Raw genomic sequence first — 24,490 nt, 5'->3', positions numbered from 1 at the left:
CAACAGAGAGAAAAAATCTTCACCCAGAGCTGGTGCCCTGAATTTGGAGTTCTAGCCTCCTAAATGAGAAAGTTGATTTCTGTTTGTTAAAGCCACCCACTTGTGGTATTTCTGTTACAGCAGCATGAGGAAATTAAGACAGCCTCCAATCAAAGTACTGAGTTTACTTCTAAGCTCCACAAAGTATACTTCACTGACCCTCAAAAGTTATTTGTGAACTGGATCTATACACACACACACACAAATTATAATTCAACTAAAACAACCTAAAAGAATTATTTTTGCATCACAAAGTCTGAAAGGGCAATAGAGGAATCATGTTACCTAGTGAGTTCCAGTTTAACCGCTTATATCCAGATCTAAACACTTTGACCAATTCCTGGGAATGATCATCGAGAAGGAGGGCCTCCGCCTCGTTTAAGGTTCCTAAGAGCATGTGATAATGATCCAACATCCGCTGTATTCCATCTGTGTACCTGTGCATCACACGAGAGCCGTCACATGAGAGGGCAAGCAAGCTCGTACAGAGCTCAACATCTTACAGAAATGTTACAAAAGACCACTAACTGGTTAAAAATGTGAGGTTTTGGCAGAAATTTAAAACAATGCCACTCTTCTCACAGACTTTTTTTTTGGAAAATATACTTATTTTCATGAAAAATAATGTTATTTCTTTCTAGGTTTACAGCTGTTATTTTTAAATTGATTACATAAAACATTTTTAAATGGATTGTATTTTGTCATAAAGCATATTTTTAAATTAATAAAAATTTGTTTTAAACATTTCTCAGCTTTGATTTCTACTGTGGTAAATACGATTATTATAATCAAAAGCTTTTGGCGGAGTCCTCAGCAATTTTTAAGAGTGAAAGGGACCCCAGGACTAAGAAGGTGACTGCTGGCTTACGAGGAGAATGTTTTTACCTGAGGAATTTGTCCTCCTGGAGCGCAACATTTCTCGCTAATTCAGGGACTGTGAATCCCAGCTGTTCCAAGTACTTTGTTTCGTTAATAATCTCTCTGAGAGCAGGTGAAAAATTTATGACAAACACGGCCCCCCGTTCAGAGGCGGCTGCCTCGTCAGTAATGGAGGAAGACTGTGGAAGAGACATTTCATAAGGGAGCAAGGCAGTCCAAGGAGCAGTCAGATCAATAAACCAAAACCAAAAAACCCAACCACCTGCCGTCAAGTCAGCTCCCACTCATGGCACCCCCACGGGTGTCAGAGCAGAACTGCACTCCACAGGGTTTTCAGCGGCTGATTGTCTGGAAGTAGATCACCAGGCCTTTCTTAGGAACCCAGTTAAAAGTGGATGTGAAGAGGATACAGAGGGCCTGGCTGCCCTAACAGACCAGGGAGCTGGCAACCCACAGGCTGGAACCAGCCAGAATACACGTTCTGTTGGGTGAGCTGACTTTTTAAAGAATCTGATTTAGTCATCAACATTTGAAAAGTTGGCAGTTTCACATAAAAACCCAGAATTCAACAAGTTGGGAAATGTGATAAAATGCAGCAAGGACGGGCTTAAGTGATGTTGATAGCAGAGGTGATGGTGGCAGTACAGGTGGTGGTGGCAACAGCCACTGTCCCTTCTGATGGGACTCAAGCAATGCAATTCCCCATAGGTCCCCCCGGCCCTCTTCACTCATTTTTGAACCAACTTCAGAATTTCAGAGACCCAAAACTGCCAGGCCTAGGTCTTCCCTCCTTATTTTAATATTTACAGTATACATTTTAACAGTATTTATAACTAATATATATTTCTTTTCTCCCCCAAAGGTTTTTTTTTTTTTAATTGTTGTGCTTTAAGTGAAATTTTACAGTTCAAGTTAGTCTCTCATACAAAAATTTATACATTGTTTTGTGACCCTACTTGCTCTCCCTATACTGTGACAGCACATTCTTCCTTTCCACCCTGGATTTCCCGTGTCCATTCAACCAGCTCCTAACCCTCTCTGCCTTCTCATCTCGCCTCCGGACGAGAGCTGCTCATTTAATCTCATGTATCTATTTGAGCTAAGAAGCACACTCTTCACGAGTACCATTTTATGTCCCATAGTCCAGTCAAATCTTAGTCTGAAGAGTTGGCCTCAGGAATGGTTTTAGTTCTGTGTTGACAGAGAGTCCGGGGGCCATGCTTACTGGCGTTCCTCCAGTCTCAGTCAGACCATTAAGTCTGGTCTTTTTACTAGAATTGGAGTTCTGTAACCCACCATTCCCCCATTCCATCAGGGACTCTGTTGTGTTCCCTGTCAGGACGGTCACTGGTGGTAGCTGGGCACCATCCATTTCTTCTGGTCTCAGGCTGATGAAGTCTCTAGTTTATGTGGTGTTTCTGTCTCTTGGGCTAATACTTTCCTTGTGTCTTTGGTGTTCTTCATTCTCCTTCATTCCAGGTGGGTTGGGACCAACTGATGCATCTTAGATGGCCACTTGCTCACTTTTAAGACCCCAGATGCCACTTAACTAATATATATTTCAGTCTAGTTTATGTGGTGTTTCTGTCTCTTGGGCTAATACTTTCCTTGTGTCTTTGGTGTTCTTCATTCTCCTTTATTCCAGGTGGGTTGGGACCAACTGATGCATCTTAGATGGCCACTTGCTCACTTTTAAGACCCCAGATGCCACTTAACTAATATATATTTCTTGAGTGCTTACTATGTGCCAGGCCTAGTGCTAAGTATAAGGATGAATCATGTGAAATGACATTTTTCTGTAGGTCAAAAATGGTCACTTGTCAACTATTTCATAGGGTTCAACTAACACTTTACATATTCATATCATCTGATCCCACTCGTGTTTATAAATGGGTAAACTGAGGCTCAGAGTTGAGCCACTCGCCAAGGGGCAAGAGGTCTCAGGTCTCCCCAGTTCCAGCCTGCGTTCCTAATCATGACGTTACGCTGTCTCTACTCTCTTTCCTTTCTGCCTCTGTTCTTCCCCCAGCCAGCCACGCCGTTTCTTGTCTTTGATTTTGGAAATACCCATCAACCTCATGAATGAGGGCCAACAAAAACAAACCTCAAGAACATGACAGATGCCGTCATCTTCCACGGGCACCACAATCTGGGACTGGGGGCAGTAGTGGTTTCGTGGTAGAATTCTCGCCTTCCATGAGGGAGACCCAGGTTCCATTCCTGGCCAGTGCACCTCATGTGCAGCCACCACTCATCCGTCAGTCGAGGCTTGCGGGTTGCTATGATGCTGAACAGGGGTTAGTGGAGCTTCCAGGCTAAGATAGACTAGGAAGAAAGGCCTGGTGACCTATTTCTGAAAAACTAGCCAATGAAAACCCGATGGACCACAATGGTTTGATCCAAAACCAGCCATGGGGATGGTGCAGGACAGGCCAGTGTTTCATTCCACTGTACAGAAAGTCACTGGGAGTCGGGGGCTGACTCCATGGCTGCTAACAACAAAGGGTACAGAAATACGTACCTTGGTAAGCAGACTCTTCTTCATAAGAGTTGGGAGGATCTGCTCCGTCAGCTCTCTCCACTGATCATACTTTCTGTCTTCATACTGCTTCATTCTCCTACCCACCTCCAGATACATTTCTTTTACCTGTCAAAGAATTCAAGCAATGGTCATTTTGTCCTTGGAAATAACCCTTCATCTCTATTTAAAAAAAAAATAATCTGTCAACACATTTTAGAAAAGGCAGTAGATAGTTCTTCACAAGTACTGGAGGATGTGTTTGAGACGGGATAACTTAAAATCTGGGCTATTGGCCAGGGATCAGCAAACGATAGCCCGCGGGCTGGATTTGGTACGGTCCATGCACTGAGAAAGGTTTTTACATTTTTAAATTATAAGAAAAAAATCAAAAGAACACTAATGATTTATGATATGTGAAAAATTCTGTGAAATTCAAATTTCAGCATCCATAAATAAAGTTTTATTGGAACATGGTTGCACCCATTCATTTACATAGTACCTATGGCTGCTTTCTTGCTAAACAACAGAGTTTGTAAAGGAATTAATAAATAACATATTTTAAACACTTCTCAGTTTTAGTTTCTAAGATGGTAAATATCAAGTTACAAAAACTCACAAAAAAAAAAAAAAGCTTCAGAGAGTCCTCAATGGTATGAACTGCAAAGCCTGTATTATTTACCATCTGCCCCTTTACAGAAGAGGTCCATCAAGCCCTGCTAAAGAGCATACGAAACCCACAGGCTGGGAAAGGAGGAGGTATTACAAGAAGATGCCACTCATCCTCCGTGGAGTACAGGGAGATGTCCATGCTCCCTGTCATCTGTATTGAGATGCTGTGTGTATTAAGATGTCATATATATTGTGTATGTAATACGCACTAACATGATGTATTAAGAGGTTGTATATATGGAGCCATTGAGGCTGGATGAACCTCTGAAACTGTTGCCCTGAAATAATCTTTAAACGTGAAACCAAAAATATCCCTCAACGTCTTCTTTAAACCAAGCAATAGGTCAACTTATTTAGTAAAGATGTCTGCCTTGAACATTGTGCTTTTTTAAGATCTACCTCTATGGGATCAAATTGACAGCAGCAACTCGAAAGATTAGACAGGAACCTTAGGGGGCAGAGAGTTTATATTAACAGAGGAGGAACGATTCGGAAAAGGAGGGTGAGAATGGTTGCACGACTTGAAGAATGCAACCAATGCCACTGATTCTACGTGCATAAATTGTTGAACTGGTATGTTTTGCTGAGTATACTTTCAACAACAATTTTTTAAAAATATGTCATATATATTAAGATGCTAAAAAGAAAGAACACAAAATGTAGCTTTACATGTGAGCCCCAAATCAGGGACCACAGGAAAGACCCTCTAAACTGCAGGTGTGGGTGTGAAATTGGGCTGCTTCTCGAACGGGCAACTCCATGCAGCCTGCTCTAGGCTAAGCAGCCACTTGGAATGAACAGTTCTCCTGGGCAATACCAAGGGGGCCCACCCATCTAGAATTAAGACGTGACAGTTTCAGTGAAAGTAACATACTTCCCTTCCTCGATCACTGTCCAGTATCTCCTCGACCTCGTGAAATCTGAGGATGGTGTGTTTAATCCGATGGAAGAGAGATCGTTCCCAGTATATTGCACCTGCTACTGGAGGATGATTCTTATATAGAGGGGGGTTGTCGAGGTTTTGAACAAACAGTGTATTCACTATGTCCATCTGGAAAGCAAGCAAACATATTCTGTAAGTGATAAACATCACTGTGTTAGCCAAGAAAGATGTAACTTGAGATCTCTATCTTTAAAGGAATGAAGATAGGAATGTTAAGAAACACCCTAAGATATAAAATAGTGTTTTTACCACTTTCTTAATATTTGCTACTTTTTCTTATACTCTCTAGTAATCTTTTCTTTGGTTTAACATGCAATGCTCCACTTTACCTTAGAATTACAGACCATGCACAGTGTGTAGAAATTTGTTTGACTGAATTGCTGGAAATACTAAAATCCATTCTAGGCATGATCAGTGGCCACGCCTGCATTTTAAAAGAAGTATTTTTGTACTCTCCTCCGGGTAATTAAGTATAGTAGGCAGAATAATAAGGGGACCTGGTTGTGCAATGATTAAGCATTCAGCTGCTAACAAAAGGTTGGTGGTTAGAACCCACCAGCTACTCCACTGCTCTATGGGAGAAGAGACCTGCAGATCTGCTCCCATAAACACTGCAGCCTAGGAAAGCCTATGGGGCAGTTCTACTCTGTCACATGGGGTCACCATGAGTCAGAATCAACTCAATGGCACACATCAACAACATCACCTTTGCACATGGTTAGCTGTGACTACTGCTATTATTACAGTGACTAGCACTACTACCAGCCCACAGGCCCACCACAGTATGAAGTATATAATGGGTAGGTGACATATTCTTAGTGAATTGCTCCACTAAATAAACAAACCCTGTTCTGCTTTGATAAGCTATATTTTGTGGCATGCTTACTTAGGAAAATTCCAGAGTTTCCCTGGATTTAGATGGAAAGATGGGTAATAGTGTGATTCGATTGTTCACAATCTGCTTAGTGTATTTTTATTGCTACTGTGGCTATTGATTTTTCTTACCTCTTTGCAATACTGTGCAAGAATATCATTGAATTTCATCATCATTTGTCGATTAACAGCCTCCCGTGAACGAATATGCTTAAATTTTAAAAGCATGTCAAATGCTGCTTCCGCTGATCGAAGTGTCTTAAAAGATTCATCAATAAAATTTTTTGCTTCTTTCTCAATTACCTGCCCCCCCGCAAAAAAAAAAAAAAAACAGTTAAGAAAATAGGCTCAAGCTGATGCAATTATTCTGCAAAAACAAAGTGGAGAAGAAATGTGCAAAAAAGCAGTGTCTTGCGACGGATTTATATTGCTTTTTAATGGAAGCTGGTGTCCAGTTCAAAATGGTAGACAGTCTGCATTTGTTTTCTGCTCTCTCCCCAACCAGGCCAAAATGGCAGAAAAGGAATTCTTAAAAGAACTAACTAATATATGCAAATAAAACTGGGAGAGGAGACAACAGCAGGAGATAGTTTAGGAATTTTTGGAAGAAGGAGAGTGTGCTTACTTGGGAATACCATTGAATTTCCTGGAGAAAAGTGGGGCGCATAACTCAAATTCTAGTAAAAAGACCAGACTTAATGGTCTGACTGAGACTAGAGGGACCCTGGAAGACATGGCCCCCAGACTATCCATTAGCCCAAAACTAAAACCATTCCCAAAGCCAACTCTTCAGACAAAGATTAGACTGGACTGTAAGACACAAAATGATACTCGTGAGGAGTGTGCTTCTTAGCTCAAGTAGATTCATGAGACTAAATGGGCAGTTCCTGTCCGGAGGTGAGATGAGAAGGCAGAGACAGACACGAGCTGGCTGAATGGACATGGGAAATCCGAGGTGGAAAGGAGGAGTGTGCTATCACAGTATAGGGAGAGCAAATAGGGTCACATAACAATTGTACGTATAAATTTTTGTAGGAGAAACTAAATTGAACTGTAAACTTTCACTTAAAACACAATTAAAAAAAAAAAGAATATCATTGAATTTCCTGGGAGAAAGGCCTCCAGGAAAATAATGGCTCTGATATATCTGAGCATATGCAATCCATTATAGATAGGTGTACGGCAGAGATGTTAGAGCTGCTGAAAAACTTACAAAAGGCAGAGAGGTACAGCATAACGCCTGCAATAGGGGGAAGAGACTGTTACTGGTTTGCTCCCCTGTGGAAATCTCTGAGAAGCTCAGCATTCGGACCCACCAGCTACCACAAAGGTGGGGGTGAGGTGAGGGGCTCAAAAGCAAAAGAGGTTATTGAAAATCCACAAACAGAGGACCCCTTGTCCACCCTGCACAGGCAGGCCACTGAGCATCCTCTGTTCCCCCATCTCCACCCCACTCTGCAAGAGACTGGAGGGTTAGTTCTAGAAAATTTAAATCAGAGTGACATCAGACTCCTAACAGCAGTGAAATCTGGAAATCAATGAAGAATGCCTTCAAATTTCTGGGGGTTGGGAAGGGGAGTTAATTTCAACCCTGAATTCTATTCCTAAGTGTTAGGTCAGAATTCATACATATAAGGACTCAAAAATTTAAGTGCCATGAAACCCTTCCTAGGAAGGTACTAGGAAATGCGCTCCAACAAAACAAAGGAGTAAACAAGGAAAGAGGAAGACATGAGATCTAACACAGATGAGAGAAGACAGAGAGTCCTCAGGCAACTGCTATGTAACAGGCCTAAAGAACAAACCACCTAGACTAGAGAGGAGGGCTGGTGAGCTCTGGGAGAAAGGACTCCAGGAAAATAATGGCCCTGATATATTTGAGCAAATGGAATCCATTATGGATAGGTGTACAGCAGAGATGTTAGAGCAGCTGGGAAAAACTAACAATGGATATGTAAATAATCAGACAAATGAAAAATAAAGGCGACTATTAACCCAAGAAAAAATGAAGGGTTGGACAGAAAGGTTATGATGGGCTACTTAAGCAAACAATATTCACACAGACAAAATGAGTAAACATTGATCATTAACCAAAAGTTATGCTAAAACTATGCTAGAAGAGAGAGAGAGAGTGGGGGTAGGAGTGAAACAATCCAGTCTATATCTACTCTGAGAAGTTAACAAATGTCTAAAACCAATATATCAGGAAATAACCACATTGGCATGTCCTTTAGGAAATACGGAAGCAAACAACAAAAGAAACATCTAAAATTGTGATGAATGACTGCAAGAATGAGGACGGAAAGGGTTAAGCATGAGACTGCTTTTTTTTTAATTGTAAATTTTTTTAGTATGACCTAACTGACTTTGGTGGAAATTAAATTTAAAAATAAATGACACCAAATAAAACAGAAGCTGAGAATAACTTATAATAATAATGCTTATATAACTGTTACGGATTGAATTGTGTCCCCCAACAATATGTTGTACATTGTAACCCCTATATCTGTAGATGTAATCACATTTGGGAATAGGGTTTTCTTTTTTATGTTAATGAAGCCATATTATTATTGTCTTAAACCAATCACTTTTGAGATACAAAAGAGCGGATTAAGCCCCGAGACTATGGCCCTAAGACACCCCTCTGACTTGGAACTGCAGCCATTCCTGGAAATCACCTTCCAGCCAAGCAACAGACAGGCCTATAAAATAAACAATAAGACCCTAAAAGAACATGCTCCACAGAACAAACAATTAGATGAGCCCAAAAGGGCAACTTTTGCCCAGGAGTGGGGATGAGGGGATGAGAGGGCAGGAAGGGGCAGGAAAGCCAGATGGAAGGGAACGGTCAGGCCAGGGCAGAAATGGGGAGAGTGCTGACGCGGCGTGGGGACCGGAGCCAAGGTCCGGGACGCTTCACGGACAATCTGTTGAGCGGGAAACTAATCTGCTGTGCAAACGTTCACCTAAAACACAGTAAAACATTTTTTTAAAAAGACACAGGGGGAAGACAGACACTATCTGAAGACTGAGGCCGACCTGTCTGCAAGCCCAGGAACTTAAAGGATGGCCAGCTAGAGACCCTGAGACAAGGCTTTTCCCCCAGAGCTGACAGAGAGAGAGCCTTCTCCGAGAGCTGGTGCCCTAAACTCAGACTTCTAGCCTCCTAACCGTGAGAAAATAAATGTGTCTGTTAAAGCTACCCACTTGTGGTATTTCCGTTACAGCAGCACTAAACAACTAAGACTGTAACCAAGTAGAACGTTCAACGGTTGTCCATAGGAAGAGGTGCTTGGGGTTATAAAAACAGTTATTGAAGACACATAATAGGGCTGCTACTGATGGGGTCTCCCATGAGCGTGATGGGCCACCCTATTCACACTTTGTAGAGTGAAATTTGATTCTTAGCTACGGTCACTTTTTGACAGTCTCTGAGAAAAATCTTCCTAAAATACAGTTCTGATTATATCATCCCCTTGGTCAACAACCTGCAATGGGCCCCTAAAAAAAAGATTAAAAAACCTAACCCATTGCCATCAGGTCGATTCCAACTCATAGCAACCCTATAGGACAGAGTAGAATTGCCCTGTAGGGTTTCCAAGGAGCAGCTGGTGGATTCGAACTGCTGACCTTTCGGTCAGCAGCTGAGCTCTTGACCACTGTGCCACCAGGGCTCCAAATGGTCCCTACTACATACTAAATAAAGTCCCATTCCATACCCTGGCCCTCTAGGTCCTCTGCAATATACACTCAACCCACTTTGCTAGCTTTATTTCCCCCTACTACCTACTCAACAAGCCTTAGTGGCACAATGGTTAAGCACTCAGTTACTGACTGAAAGGTTGGCAGTTTGAACTCACCCAGAGGCTCAGTGGGAGAAAGGCCTGGCTATCTGTTCCTGCAAAGACCACAGCCAAGAAAACCCTATGGGGCAGTTCTACTCTCTCACATGGGTCGCTATCAGTCGGAATCAACCTGATGGCACCAAACGGTAACAAATACCTACTCAAGTCTTACACCACACCATCTTTCTTGCCCTTCCTTAAAACACATTCTGTTCCTTCTGCTTCTGTTCCCTCTATCCATGCTGTTCCTACTACCTGAGCGCCCCTTCATTTTTTCACCCTCCACCCTTGCTCCCCTCTCCAGCTGTCCAAAGACTTCCCAATCCCAAAGGTTGCTTCCAACTTGTTGCTTTCCATACCCCCAACTCCTGATCAAACACAATACCCTTCTCCTCTACACCCTACATGGTATTTTGCGATTCTCTTGCCGTATTTAGTTTATTTTACCTTGACTCACAGATAGGTGAACCCGTATTGTATGAAACAAATGGTTTACAAATGCCACTGTGTCTAGCTCAATTTAGACTTATTCCACCTGGGGAACTGTTTTAGTTTTTTTTCCTTACAAATAAGCAGGTATTACTTCTGTGATTTTTTAAAAACCTAAGCGTAACTAAGGAGCCTTGGTCACAGAGTGGTTAAAGCATCTGGCTGCTCAATGAACGGTCAGCGGTTCAAACCCACCAGCCACTCCGCAGGAGAAACGTGGCAGTCTGCTTCCGTAAAGATTACAGCCTTGGAAACGCTATGGGGCAGTTCTGCTCTGTCTTATAGGGTCGCTATGAATTGACTTGACAGCAGTGGGTTTGGTTTTGGTTAAGCATAACCAAATAAGCCAACAAATTTAACACAGAGGAAAAGCTTCGTGTCCGCTTCCAAGATGGAATCAGTGGGTGCGCTACTTGCCAGAACTTCAATCTTGAAGTCGTCCATCACGTATTTCCAGTGCTGGGAGGACTTGATACTGAAGGGGTCGAAGGTCAGGCTCTCCATGGGGCTGACCAGGCTGTCCACCCGGCACAGGACGTCATCAATGCGCTTGGGATCCCCGGTCACCGCCTTTAGCTCTGGACCAAATATGTTGTAAAATTCCTCTATCACCTGTGCAGTCAAACAAAACACAAGGAGGGTTACCTTCCAGCTTCAGTGTGTATGTTCTAACTGCAAAATGATTTCATATCTAGATCTCCTTGAAGGCAAGAATCCTGCCCCACAGGCACCGCCCACCCAGCCTGCAGCTCTCTGTTAGCGCTCCCACTGCACGGAGGTTAACATCCAGACTTCTTAGCACAGCCTGGACGGTCTGCGCGTCCCTGTCTACTTCTCCAACTTCTTCCCATACCATTCTCAACCCACCTCTTGGCCGCCATGCCAGCCCTCTTTCAGTTCCAGGTTCCTTACTGCCTCAGGGCCTTTGCACTTGTAGTTCAAAGTGACTAGCTACCTTCTACCTCACCAGTTACCCGTTGCTGTCAGCTCTGATTCATGGCGACCCCATGGGTGTCAGAGTATAACTGCGCTCCATGGAGTGCATGACTCACCAGGCCCCAACTCCAGCATCTCCCTGAAATGGAGAGGGGTCCCCTGTAAAGTCATGCTGCTTTCCTTCGGGCAGCTGAGCCTCTGATTGCCTTCCTTCGCGTCCCAGCCTCCCACCTGCAGAATGTCGTAGAGGTCCTGGCAGATGGTCGCCATGTAATCTGTTCTCTCAAACAGCCGCTTCCTGTCAAACTCCCACCGTGCTTCTCTCCCTGAAGCCTCGATCTTGGCCCGCACATCGAAATAGGCCTTCTTCCACAAGGTAAGGGTGTTCCTGGCCTCCGCGGTTTTGTGCTGTGCACTGGCCCGATTTTCCCTGCCAATGAACAGTTGCTGTGAGGGGAGCAAGTGCAGGGCTGCGGGGAGTCTGAGCCCCGCTCCCCAAGGGAGAAGTCTAACTGAGGAGCGCAGCCTCCCCCATTTCTCGGCCTCAGCACCTCTCCTGGAAGGGCTGCTGCTCCGCTGTCATTTGTCAGGTCAGGGTAGGAGGTGCCATGGCGGCTAAGGTTGGCCAGGGCTGCAGCTGCCCACCCACGCCCACATGCAAAGCGGGGGCTCCCCCAGTAAGCTTTCTGCTTGAGCTGCAAGGGGTTCCAGGCCAGAGGTCCACGGTGGTCACTGCTCCACAGGAGTAAAATGATAACCATGCCAAGATGTGGGTATCAACTTCATCTAGAGATGTATTTTTAAGTGCTTCTACATTTGGTCCCCCTAACCCCTGGTGGCACAGTGGTTGAGAGCTACAGCTGCTAACCTAAAGACTGGCAGTTCGAATCCACCAGCCGCTCCTTGGAAACCGTGTGGGGCAGCTCTACTCTGTCCTACAGTGTTGCTATCAGTTGGAATCGACTCCACAGCAATGGGTTTGGCTGGGTTTTTTAACCCGTGACCAAACACAATATCCTTCTCCTCTAAACCCTACACGGTATTTTGTGATTCTCTTGCCATATTGAGTTTATTTCACCTTGACTCATAGACAGGCGAACCTATACTGTATGAGACAAATGTTTTACAAATGCCACTGTGTCTGACTCAATATAGACTTATTCCACCTGGGGAACAAGGGGGGCCCAGAGTTCAGGACTGAGGCTCCTCCCACCATCTGCCTTCAGTCTCTCTGAGGATACCTCAGGAAAAAGGTCCTGGTTAAAATAAACAGCCTACATATCTGCACAGTGGAACAGTATTGGGCCATACAAAGGAATGAAGCTCTGACACGTTACCATGTGGATGAACCTTGGAAACGTTACGCTGCGTGAAAGAAGCCAGACGCAAAAGGCCACATGTTGTGTGATTTCACTTACAGGAAATGTCTAGGGCAGGCAGATGCACAGAGACAGAAAGGAGATTAGTGGTGGCCTAGGGCTGCGGGGGGCGGGGGGGTGGGGTGGTGACTGCTAATGGGTACAAGGTTTCTTTCTGGGGCGATGAAAATGTTCTAAAATTGATTGTGGTGACGAGTGCACAACTCTGGGACTGTATTAAAAGCCACTGAACCATACACTTTAAATGGGTGACTTGTATGGTGTGTGAATTACAACTCAATAAAGCTGTTTAAAATCTAAAAAAAAAAAGACAAAAAAACCCACGGTTTCTTCTTACTTGAACAGAGTCCGCAAATTGACAACTTTGCAGACCCTCTCGGCAATTTCCCAGGCGATGCGCTCCATGAGGGGGATCATCCTCTCATCTTTGTTGTAGTGTCGGGAGATGATCCACACCATCCGCAGGGCACTCATCATGGAGGGAATGGTCTCCAGGACAACGTGGAATCCGGATCCGTGCGTGATGTTCTAACGGGGGAAGCAGGAACAGGAGAAGGCAATGAGAGCAACCTTAGCCTGAGGATTCATGTATCTTCACTAAACACTAAGGGTGCAAGAATTCCAGTCTTCTTAATTCAGAAAAATGTACTTATTACAGGAGAAAGTGTTTTAACAGACAAAAGCAGTTTGAAATACATCTATACTTGCTGACATGGAAATACAGACAAGATTTACGATTAAAGTAAATACAGCAATTTGAAGAGGTGTACATAAAATACGACTGTGTATATATACAGTACATATGTATATGCAAAATATATATGTATATATTGAGTATATATATAGATAGACCCAAATACATACACATACATATAAAAAGTATATATGTACATATAGAACATATATGTATACAGAATATATATGTATACCTACACATACTTACACACACACATGTAAAAAGTATATATGTATATAGAAAATATAGAATTGATGCATTTGAATTATGGTGCTGGCAAAGAATATTGAATATACCATGGACTGCCAGAAGAACAAACAAATCAGTCTTGGAAGAAGTATAACCAGAATGCTCCTTAGAAGAAAGGATGGAGAGACTTTGTCTCACACACTTTGGACATGCTATCAGGAGGGATCAGCCCCTAGAGAAGGACATCATGCTTGGTAAAATAGAAGGCCAGTGAAAAAGAGGAGGATCGTCAACGAGATGGACTGACACAGCGGCTCCAACAACGGGCTCAAACATAGCAACGATTGTGAAGATGGCGCAGGACAGGGCAGGGTTTCGTTCTGTTGTGCACTGGGTCACTATGAGTCGGAACTGACTCGATGGCACCTAACAACAACAACATGTATATATATTGAGTATATATATACGCATACACATATTTATAGAGAGAAATATGTATATATACAATATGTATGTATATATTGAATATTATGTATATATACACATACATACACACACACATATACACAGAGAGAATATATATGTATATATAGAATACAAAATTGATGCATTTGAATTACGGTGTTGGCAAAGAATACTGAATATACCATGGACTGCCAAAAGAACAAACAAATCAGTCTTGGAAGAAGTACAGCCAGAGTGCTCCTTAGAAGCAAGGATGACGAGATATCATCTCACATACTTCAGACATGTTATCAAGAGGGATCAGTCCCTGGAGAAGGACATCTTGCTTGGTAAAGTAGAGGGTCAGCAAAAAAGAGGAAGACCCTCAACCAGATGGAGTGACACAGCGGCTGCAACAATGGGCTTAAGCAAAACAACAATTGTGAGGATGGCGCAGGACGGGGCAGTGTTTCGTTCTGTTGTACATGGGGTTACTGTGAGTCAGAACTGACTCGACAGCACCTAACAACAACAAAGACATGTATATATATTGAGTACATATATGTATACATACATAGAGAGAGAATATAGTATATACAGAACACGTATGCATATATATTGAGTATGCATGTATACATACATACACGCACACAACACCCACACATAAATAGAGCTTTTTCTGGGTTCATTGTTCTGACCTTGTCAAACTGTACTTGTGCACGATAAATTCAGAGCGGAGGGGAACTCTGAACGCTAGTAAACGAAATCCAGGTGAGAGCTAACGCGTGGAGTGCGTGCCCAACATACCTTGAAGTGGCGCTCCACGGTGGAGAGAAACCGCACGTTGTCGGCAGCTTCCATGTGTAATTTGAATAGCTCGGTCAGAGCTGGCTGCAGGTTGGCCACAAGCATTGAGTCCGATTCCTTCATCACCTCCAAGACCTTTCTGACTACTGGAAGCTTTGTTTGCTCATGGAGCGCACTTAGGGTTGCATTTCTTTCCCGCCAGAAATCAATTTCGGCCAAGGGACCATTACCCTGAGAGGTGACGTGAACACACAGACAACTCTAAATCACTAGCATGGACTGGGCTCCTGGGGTTGAATCCCCAACATCCATTCCTCTCTCCCCAACTGCTCCAAATGAGGGTCAATCTGCACAGTCATCTAGGCTGGTGACTGGTGCAGGGGTGGGCCCCTGACCTAGCACGGTCAACCACGGTGAATCTCCGGCTCTAACTGGGAATGCTGCACAAAGGCACTCTGTCTTGGACAATGTGGTGTGTGAATGTAGGGCCAGAAACTGCTGCAAGTTGCTACCGTGAAGGAAACCAGCCTAAGGAAGACGATTCCACGGAGACGAGATTGGCTGTAAGAGAATTACAGAAAAACACAGCCAGAAGCCTGATCAAACTGTACCTGAAGCCAGCCCTGTCTCTGGACTTTTCAGTCATGCGTGTCAATGAATTTCCTTTCCTGTTTAAGTCATTTGGGTTGGGTTTCCTGTGTTTTGCAGCCCAAGCATCCTGACTGATACACAGTGTTATCTTTATTAATCCAGGCACTAATCAGGTAGCACACTAACCCCAGAAAGCCCAAGGATGATATCTTAGGTGTATTTACTTTGATCTTTTAAGAAGGTCACAAAACAGTGATCATGCAACTCCCCAGACCCCTGGCTCTTTCTCAGGGTGCCACGCATGACCTGTGTCAGCGGTCTTGGAAAGCACTGCCCAACCTACCTGGGGTGTCTTCTTCAGCTGGCCCTCAATAGCTTCAGAGATCTGATTCAACCAGTTTATCACACACTGCTCCAAGATATCAACGGTTTCCTGGTCAGCGGCCAGCTCAGACACCTCCCCCTCCACACTGATGCTGGGCATCTCCAACTTGATCTCGCCTAGTAGAATAAAGGAGCCCTGGTGGTACAGCGGTTGAGAGTTTGTCTGCTAACCAAAAGGTCGGTGGTTCGAATTTACCAGCTGCTCCTTGGAAACTCAATGGGGCAGCTCTACTCTGTCTTATAGGGTCGCTATTAGTCAGAATCAACTCGATGGCATCGGGTTTGGTTTTGGTTTTTAGGAGAATAAAAGCCACTCTAGTCTACAGTGTAACCATGTAGACAAGAGTTATCACAAATCAAAACCCAAACGCTCCTGAACTCTTAAGGTGCCTTCTTAAATTCATCATTCTTAACTACAGAGGAGAGAAAGACAACCTCACCTTCAAGTTGCTGCATGGTTCTTTGAATATTATTTAAAAACTTCTGAATGCTCATCAGAAATTCATCTCGTATTAACCGAACACTGTGATACTCCACGGCTTCCCCTGGCATGCTGGGTAGGTTCATCTCATACTCGGAAGAATCGGAACCGTCTGTTAATCCCACACTTGTATCCGTTTTGTGTTGATTGAACGACAAAGCCGGCAAAAAGACCTGGAATGCCAAATTGATCGCACAAAATCGTTCTCAATAATCCGTATTCTTAATTTGCCTCTGGCTTTAAATATCCTACAGTATGAGGGGCTGATGTAACAACAAAGTGAAAAACACTCAAGCTCTGAGCACCGACTTAAAAGAGAGAGCAATCACACTAGACTTAAGGTGATCTAAGGGTGAGAATTTTAACCACTTCTAAGACCCAAACAATACTGTTATCTCTTTAGCTGCCACCAGTCTCAAGTCTTCAGCAGCTGAGAAGTCAGCAACAGCGGCACCAATAAGTGAGAACCGTGTGTTAACCGGTCAGCTCAGCACCACGCTCATTGGTGTATCAAGAGAAAAAGAAGGAACTCGGGACGCTGTCTTTTTGAAACCTAGCTGAGGACCAAAAAAAAAAAAACAGCTCCCTTCGAGTCAATTCAGATGCATGGTGACCTCGTGTGTGCCACAGTAGAACTATGCTCCACAGGGTTTTCAACAGCTGATTTTAAGGAAGTAGATCACCAGGTCTTTCTTCCAAGGCGCCTCTGGGTGGACTCGAACGGCTGACTTTTTGGTTAGCAGACGAGTGCATTAACTGTCCACACCACACAGGGACTCCAGGATTTATTCTCCTCATGCCTCGTGCTCTTACCTGATATTTTCCTGGGACCGTACTTGTTTTTCGTGATTTTTCCCCTAACGGAGGCTCTGGGGGTACAGGAATGCCTCTGGCCTGCTCCCCGCTCCACCCTCAGTGCCCACCACAGCGTCCTGTACGTAAGAGCTGCCCATTACATATTTGCAGAATAAATGAACCAAAAGGCCCTCATCTTTAAACGCTGAGATTTCCTCTTTTGTCCACATTTACCTGACCTATGATATCCCTCAGAAAGTGCAGCACATGAGCATTTATAACTCCATACTCCAGTGTTTCCGGCACGACTTCCATAGCTTCCTTCATGTCCGTAGCTTCGGTAATTGCCTCTAAATAGGAACAGACCCAGAGAATAAGATCAGTAGCGGAGAACGTCACACAGTGAGCATTTCCAACTCTACAGAAGTTCTTCCTTCTTCCCCAGGAGCAACAAAGGAACACAAACTCAGAACATGTGTCAACTGCTATTCAAATGAATCCCTCAGCCTTGGGGAAGCTGCAATCAATACTGACTCACTCTGGATGGCGGGTTAGCACAGCAGCGCAGAGAGCTAACACATACTAGGTAACCTGGTTGGAGGATCTAAAGCTGGGCAAGAACAGAAACCATTTGCGTTTGCTGAGAAACGTTTGTTGAAGTCCTTGCTGGGCCTGTCTCCCCGCGGCCAGCCTCCTCCCCAATTCATTGTCAAAGCATCTTCTGAGTCATGGGTTTTTCAAAGATGTATTTGAATGTGGCCTGTCCATACAATAGAATATCACCCAGCCATACAGAGAAGTGCAGTTCTTATTCACATTGCAACACGGAGGAGCCTTGGAAACACAATGCTGAGTGAAAGGAGTCAGTCATAAAAGGAGACTACTGGACGGTTCCATCTGCGTGAAGTCTCTACAACAGGCAAAGGCACAGAGCCAGAAATAAGACCAGAGGCCAGCCGGGACTGGGGGAGGAGGGCGTTACTGCGGAAGGGGCACTGAGTTTCTCTTAAGGGTGACGAAAACATTTGGAAATGGATAGTGGTGACGGCTGCACCACATGGTAAATGTACTTCAGGTCACTATTAGTACGTATAAAAAATGTTGAAATGGCAAGTGTTTTTGTTATGCATATCTTTACCACAAAAAACAAACTCTATAAAAAAGACACATTTGGTAACAGAGTTCTACCCTTCTGACAAGGTTTTATTTGATATGTATGTATTTCACCTCACCAAAAATGAATTGCCACAGCAGACATTTTAAAGGTTATTGGAACTCTTCCCTCCCTGTAACTGGGAAACAAAGCAGAAACCCAACAAATCTATCAGCCGGAGCAATTACTTCACGAGTGTCAGTCTTCACGTTTTCCCACGTCTATCGAACCCACCAGCCGCCCCGCGGGAGAAGGATGTGACGGTCTGCTTCTGTCAAGATTACAGCCTTGGAAACACCATGGGGCAGTTCTACTCTATCCTCTAGGGTCGCTGTGAATCGGAATCAACTTGATGGCAGTGGGTCTGGTTTTTGGTTCTTATGTAGATATGCACTATTATCTACTTAAATTTTTCCTTAAATTAAACAATTTTTACTTGAATAAATTTATTTTCAAGGGAAACTACATAAGAACCCAGTATGAAAAAAAAAAGAGCTTGTCATAAATAAAAGGCAACCATAAAAAAACACAAACAGTGAAAATAAATTTCAGACTAGGGAGCACTGCAGCCCAGCCTAAGGTCTACGTTTTTGGTACTGATGTTGTTACAAAAGAGAATTAGCAACTACTAGAGTTCCTGGGTGTTGCAAATGGTTAACATGCTCAGCTGTGGACCAAATGGCTGGAGGTTGGAGTCCACCCAGACGTACCTCGGAAGAAAGGCCTGGTGATCTACTTCCAAAAAATCAGCTACTGAAAACCCTACGGAGCGCAGTTCTACTCTGACACACATGGGATTGCCATGAGTCAGGGCTGACTCAACAGAAACTGGTTATTTTTGTTATTAGAGAAGTGTTCGAGATCTGTGTGATGGACTGAATGGTGTCCTCCAAAAAGAAATACTGAGATCTTAACCCCTGGTAGCAGTGAACGTGACCTTGTTTGGAAAGAGGGCCTTTGCAGATGTTATCAGTCAGGTTACCAACGAGGTCATACCGGAGTAGGGTGTGTCCTACACCAACATGGCGGGTGTTGTTCTAAGAATTGAGATGTGGACACAGGAGGACAGCCATGTGAAGATTCATCCACAAGCCAAGAAACACCTGGGGCTGCCGGAATCTAAGACTGACAGGGAAGGATCTTCCCCTAGAGCCTTCAGAGACAACACGACCCTGCCGACACCCTCCTATCAGACTTCTAGCCTCCGCAACTGGGCGGCAATACGTGTCTGTTGCACTAAGCCGAACACTTAGTGCTACTTTGTTACGGCAGCACTGGGGGACTAAGACGACATAGAACTATAGAACTGAGACGGGCTGCTCAGGAAGAGAACCGTGAGAGGAAGCGCAAACTCGAGAGAGCGTGAGGCTATTTACGCTACGACTATTATTCTCCCACTTGCAAGGAACGAGGTAGAGGACAACTCAGTGCTTAATGGGGAGGCCCTGACCCAAAGTGCCACTCAAGTTCAAAAAAGAAAAAAATACGCAACATCGATAAAATGATGTTGGTTCTGGGATTTAGGGGGGGTCCTAAAACACAATAGGCACAGGATCTTAGGCAGGGTGGTGGTGGTGAGGGCAGAAGAAACGGGAGAGTGTGTGGGCAGGAGAAAGTGGAGAGGAAGCTGAGTGGAATGGGGCAAGGGGGCTGGGAGGCAGACGAGGTGAGCGAGCAATGGTCGCTGGGCGGCCGCTGAGACTGATGGCTGCAGCCAGACCGACGGTGGAGCCATCCCCCCAAAGTTACCCTGCAGGCCAAAGCTGACTTCTGAGCAGCACCTGCATTTTAAATCGCCCAGTCGTGCAAAGAAAGCCCCTCAAAGTTCATCCTATCACACGGGGTCACATCATTCTGAATCTTCCCCTAATTGTTATAAATAGACTTAAGACTATGTTAATACTGTGTTAGTATATAAATGAACATGATAAAATAATCAAAATAAAATAATAAAGCATATCATATTATAAATAACAGAATAATAAAAAGGGATAGTCTCACTAAAATGTAAAAAGAGAAAGAAAGGAATCACACACACACGTACACACACACCCCGGGAATATACCTTTAGTATTTCTGAGAAAAAACAGCACGTTCTGGTCCAGAAACTCCTCAGGAACAGGAGTACAAGTCACGTGGAGGTGGATCCTTTCCACAGTGTGCTTAACAATTTTCTGAAACACGGGGAACAAGGACCGTCACCCCGAGATGTACCCCTCCACCCAGAGAATCTGCCAGGCAAGTCCCTGTACACCTCCCTCTCAATGCAGTGGCTGATGTTACTGTACTACAAAGCAGCCACACGGCAAGTACCGGCGGGCCACAGCCCACGAGCTACAACGCACCCAGGCTCTGCGCTCAGCCTGGCTCTTTGACTAACTGCCTACGGTGGCCAACGCTTGAACCGACTACTCCGGAAAAAGTCTGGACAGAGCTTTGCAAGCCTATAAAACTGTAACAAACCAGGCTCGAACTGAGTTTGGGGGGCATAGTCATGGGGCAATTAGGTATCATTTCATTAAGCAAAAGGCAGGCTGACGCTTACATCCTGGCTGTAAGTACCTCCCTTGGGATTTGTGCAGTCAAGGGTTAATTCAACAGGCCTGGGTTGTCCAAGCCCTGCACATTCCAAAGGACTTCAGGACTGGTCCTTGCGGGGGCTCCTGGGTGGTACCTCTAAGCCCTGGGAATGTCCTGCCTGCTAACAGTGACTTTGTTGGTCAACAATTACTTTAAAACAAAATGATAATGTAAAGAGACAGGGAAACTAGAATAATAGAAACAAAACCATCAGAACGGAAATAATGAGAACGTTCACGCATAGTAAAGAATGTAACCAATGTCACTGAATAACCTGTGCAGAAATTGTTGAATAGGAATCTAAACTGTTTACTTTCACCAAAAACATAATAAAATATTATTAAAAAAAAAAAAAAAGACTTTGTTTACCTGGGAGCTAGGGCCATGCCAGGTTGTCAATGTTAACAATGTGATTTATGGTAAACACCTGCTTTTGTTCCCCTGGGGCCCTGGGCCTGTTTTATCAGTTTGACCTCTGGGGTGCCTGAAGGCTGAGTAGATAAGGTCAGTCACAAGGCATTCCGTGGCGCTCCATGCCTATGTGACTGAGCCCAATAAAAACCCTGGACACCAAGGCTCAGATGAGCTTCCCTAGTTGACAACCCTTCATACATGTCACACACTGTTGCCGGGAGAATTAAGCACCATCCGTGTGACTCCACTCAGAGGGGACAACTGGATGCTCACATCTGGTCTCTCCTGGACTCCACCCTATGCACCTTTCTCCTTTGCTGACTCTAATCTGTATCCTTTCACTGCAATAAACCATAACTTTGAGTATAACAACTTTTCTGGGTGCGGTGAGTCCTTCCAGTGACTCATCAAACCTGAGAGTGGTCCTGGGGACCCCCAACCCGGGACGGTCTGATCTGACTCATCACAGGACCCTAGATTCCCATTACTCCACCAGAGAGGAAACAGACCCCTGCCTACCTTGATGGGCAGTTTTTCTATCATCTCTCTGGCCATGTCTCCCTCCGCTGTGGCGATTAAAGGCTGATCTACGGAATCCATACTTGGCTGTAAATTCTTAGCTGCAAAACACGATCCAGGAAGTAAGACAAAATTACCAAAATTAAGCAGCTGCCATCAAGACTACACCCACATTTTGGACAACAGCATATTCCTTCCGATAGGCAAATTATCAAAAAGTTGCAATACATTTTTACAAATGCATATTCCTTCTGATAGGCACATTATCAAACAGTTGCAATACAGTTTTCCAAACGAATCCTATGTAGCCTTGACGTGCGTTATAATTAAGAATTGTATTGCATTTTTGATGGGCCCTCAGTCAGAAATTTAACGTGCATATATGTGCGTGCGTGTGTGTGCGTGTGTGCACGTGTCCGTGTTTCTCACAGCTACCAAATCACACAACCCCGCTGCTGTCGATTCTGACTCACAGCAACTCCATGTTACACAATAGAACTGCTCCATAGGGTTTTCTTGGCTGTAATCTTTACGAAAGCAGATTGCCAAGCCTTTCTTCCAAGGCACTGCTGGCAGACTTACGCTAGCAGCCTTTCGATTAGTAGTCAAGAGCAAACCATCTGTGTCACCCAGGGACCTTTCCTAGCTACACGGGCTGTGGAAGGGGGAGAAGCTACTTAATGGGTATAGGGTGTCACTTTGAAGTGACAGAGATGTTCTAGAAGTAGACAGAGGTAATGGTTGCACAAGACTGTGAATGTACTAAATGCTACTAAATTGTTCACTTTAAAATGGTTAACTTTATGTTATGTGCATTTCACCTCAATAAACTATTTTGATTTCAAAGTACTGTGCCTCGGAGACTCTCTAAAAGAAATTGCATCTGTAGGTTGCAGAACGGAAAGCCTGCTCTACAAAATACAGTATATACCATCTGTTCTTCCCTGAGCTGTCTGAGGCAATATACAAGAATGGGTGTTTTCAGGCATCGTACATTTTAAAAACCTGGCACTGGCCCTTTGTACTTCATACCAAGTCTTAGCCCCATCAAGGTAAAAGGTAGAAAATGAGCCCAGTCTGGGCAAGCGAAGCTCCTACTTCCAGGGGAATGCTTTCTGAGTTCTGTTCACCTCTAGCATCCCCCGCCCAAATACCACACCTGATATTTTATCCACGGGCTCAATCTCTTCTTCCTCATCTTCCTCTTCGGATGGGACTGGCAGCTCACTGTCTGTATCGCCACGTAAGTGGAAAGAAAACATAAAACTTATTTGTTTCACTGTATGAGACACCCAATATTGCTGCTTCCCTTAGAGCCAACGGGTTGGGATGGGGCCCACAGGACAGTCATTTGTGGGGCAGGTTTGGGCTTTGAAATATCTCAGTTTTTGGAGACAGCTGGGGTAAATCATATGCCAATTCTGCCGAGATGAAAGACACAAGAATGATCACATACTTAAGAGCAGCCCTGAAAAAAACAGAAATAACCACCAAGTTATAAAAAGATGCTCAGTTTCACTACAAATTATAAAAAGGTGAATAATAAAGTGCATCCACTTTTCATCTACTGGATTGGCCAAAACTAAAATGATAACACTCAGTGCTGGCAAAGACATTGGGAAACAGCCCCCTCAGCCACCGTTGCTGGGTGTGTACTGGATTTTAAACCAGCACGTCCATGAACCCAACAATGCCACTTCTATAAAGCTATCCTGCAGAAGGACACAAAGTGCATAAAGACAGATGTACATGGCTACACTGTCTGCAGAATGAAACGCTGTGCAAACCCAAACGCCCACTGGTTAGGGAACAGATAAATAACATACGGTACATCAGTGTACTTAAAATGCAGAAAGTTAGGTAGACCTGTAGGAATTGACATGAAAAAATTTCCAAAACAGGTTGTTTTTTGTTGTTTTTTTTTTTTGCAGGGGGGAGACAAAAATACGTATAGTATGAACTTATTTATGATTTTAGAAGCTCTGTATATACCTAGGAGTGCTGGTGGCACAGTGGTTAAAAGCTCAGGCTGGTAACCAAAAGGTCAGCAGTTTGAATCTACCAGCCACTCCTTCGAAACCCTATGGGGCACTTCTACTCTGTCCTATAGGGTCACTTTGAGTCAGAATTGACTCAATGGTAACAGGGTAATGGATATATACCAATATATTACATGTATGTGTACCAAAAAAAAAAAAAAGCAAACCCATTGCCATCGAGTTGATTCCGATTCAGAGTGACCCTACAGGACAGAGTAGAACTGCCCCACTGGGTTTCCAAGGAGTGGCTGGTGGATTCGAACTGCTGACCTTTTAGTTAGCAGCCTGAGCGCTTCACCACTGCACCACCAGGGCTCCATCTATACATGTATCATAACTATAGAGAGAAAGATACAGATAACAGACAGACATACATAAATGACAGTTGTCGTGGGTGTGCACCATCAAGTCGATTTCCACATACTGCAACCTGTAGGACAGAGTAGAACTGCCCCATGGGGTTTCCTAGGCTGTAATCAACATGGGAGCAGATCGCCAGGTCTTTTCTCCCAGAGTGGCTGGTGGGTTTGAACCACTGATCTTTCAGTTAGCAACCGAGTGCTTCACTATTACGAGATAGACAGATAGACAGACATAGATGACAGGTGATAGGTAGGCAGGCAGATAAGCAGGTAGGTGGACAGAGACATACAGACAGGGATGATAGATGACTGATAAGGTGGGTGGTAGATAAATAGACACACGTAAATGATAGGTGACAGGTAGTTAGGTAGGTAGTTGGTAGACAGACAGACATAGATATGGGTGACTGATATGCAGGTAGG

General features: G+C 44.2%; 1 protein-coding gene across 1 annotated transcript in view; it reads right to left on the bottom strand.

The window, feature by feature from the left end:
* DNAH10 (dynein axonemal heavy chain 10) overlaps positions 1-24,490 on the bottom strand; it is a 136,665-nt gene that overhangs the window by 107,109 nt on the left and 5,066 nt on the right. Inside the window, exons 2-15 of the mRNA XM_004384997.1 lie at positions 22,826-22,897; positions 21,667-21,767; positions 20,219-20,327; positions 17,235-17,350; positions 16,165-16,378; positions 15,684-15,841; positions 14,750-14,980; positions 12,911-13,101; positions 11,426-11,624; positions 10,676-10,870; positions 4,983-5,159; positions 3,440-3,565; positions 925-1,097; positions 325-476 (exon numbers count right to left, since the gene is read on the bottom strand). Of these exons, the coding sequence (XP_004385054.1) occupies positions 325-476; positions 925-1,097; positions 3,440-3,565; positions 4,983-5,159; positions 10,676-10,870; positions 11,426-11,624; positions 12,911-13,101; positions 14,750-14,980; positions 15,684-15,841; positions 16,165-16,378; positions 17,235-17,350; positions 20,219-20,327; positions 21,667-21,767; positions 22,826-22,897 (2,214 nt within the window). The remainder of the gene's footprint in view (positions 1-324; positions 477-924; positions 1,098-3,439; positions 3,566-4,982; positions 5,160-10,675; positions 10,871-11,425; positions 11,625-12,910; positions 13,102-14,749; positions 14,981-15,683; positions 15,842-16,164; positions 16,379-17,234; positions 17,351-20,218; positions 20,328-21,666; positions 21,768-22,825; positions 22,898-24,490) is intronic.

This window comes from Trichechus manatus, unplaced genomic scaffold (assembly GCF_000243295.1).
Source record: "Trichechus manatus latirostris isolate Lorelei unplaced genomic scaffold, TriManLat1.0 scaffold00131, whole genome shotgun sequence".
Classification (NCBI taxonomy): domain Eukaryota; kingdom Metazoa; phylum Chordata; class Mammalia; order Sirenia; family Trichechidae; genus Trichechus; species Trichechus manatus.
This window is presented reverse-complemented; position numbering and strand designations above follow the sequence as displayed.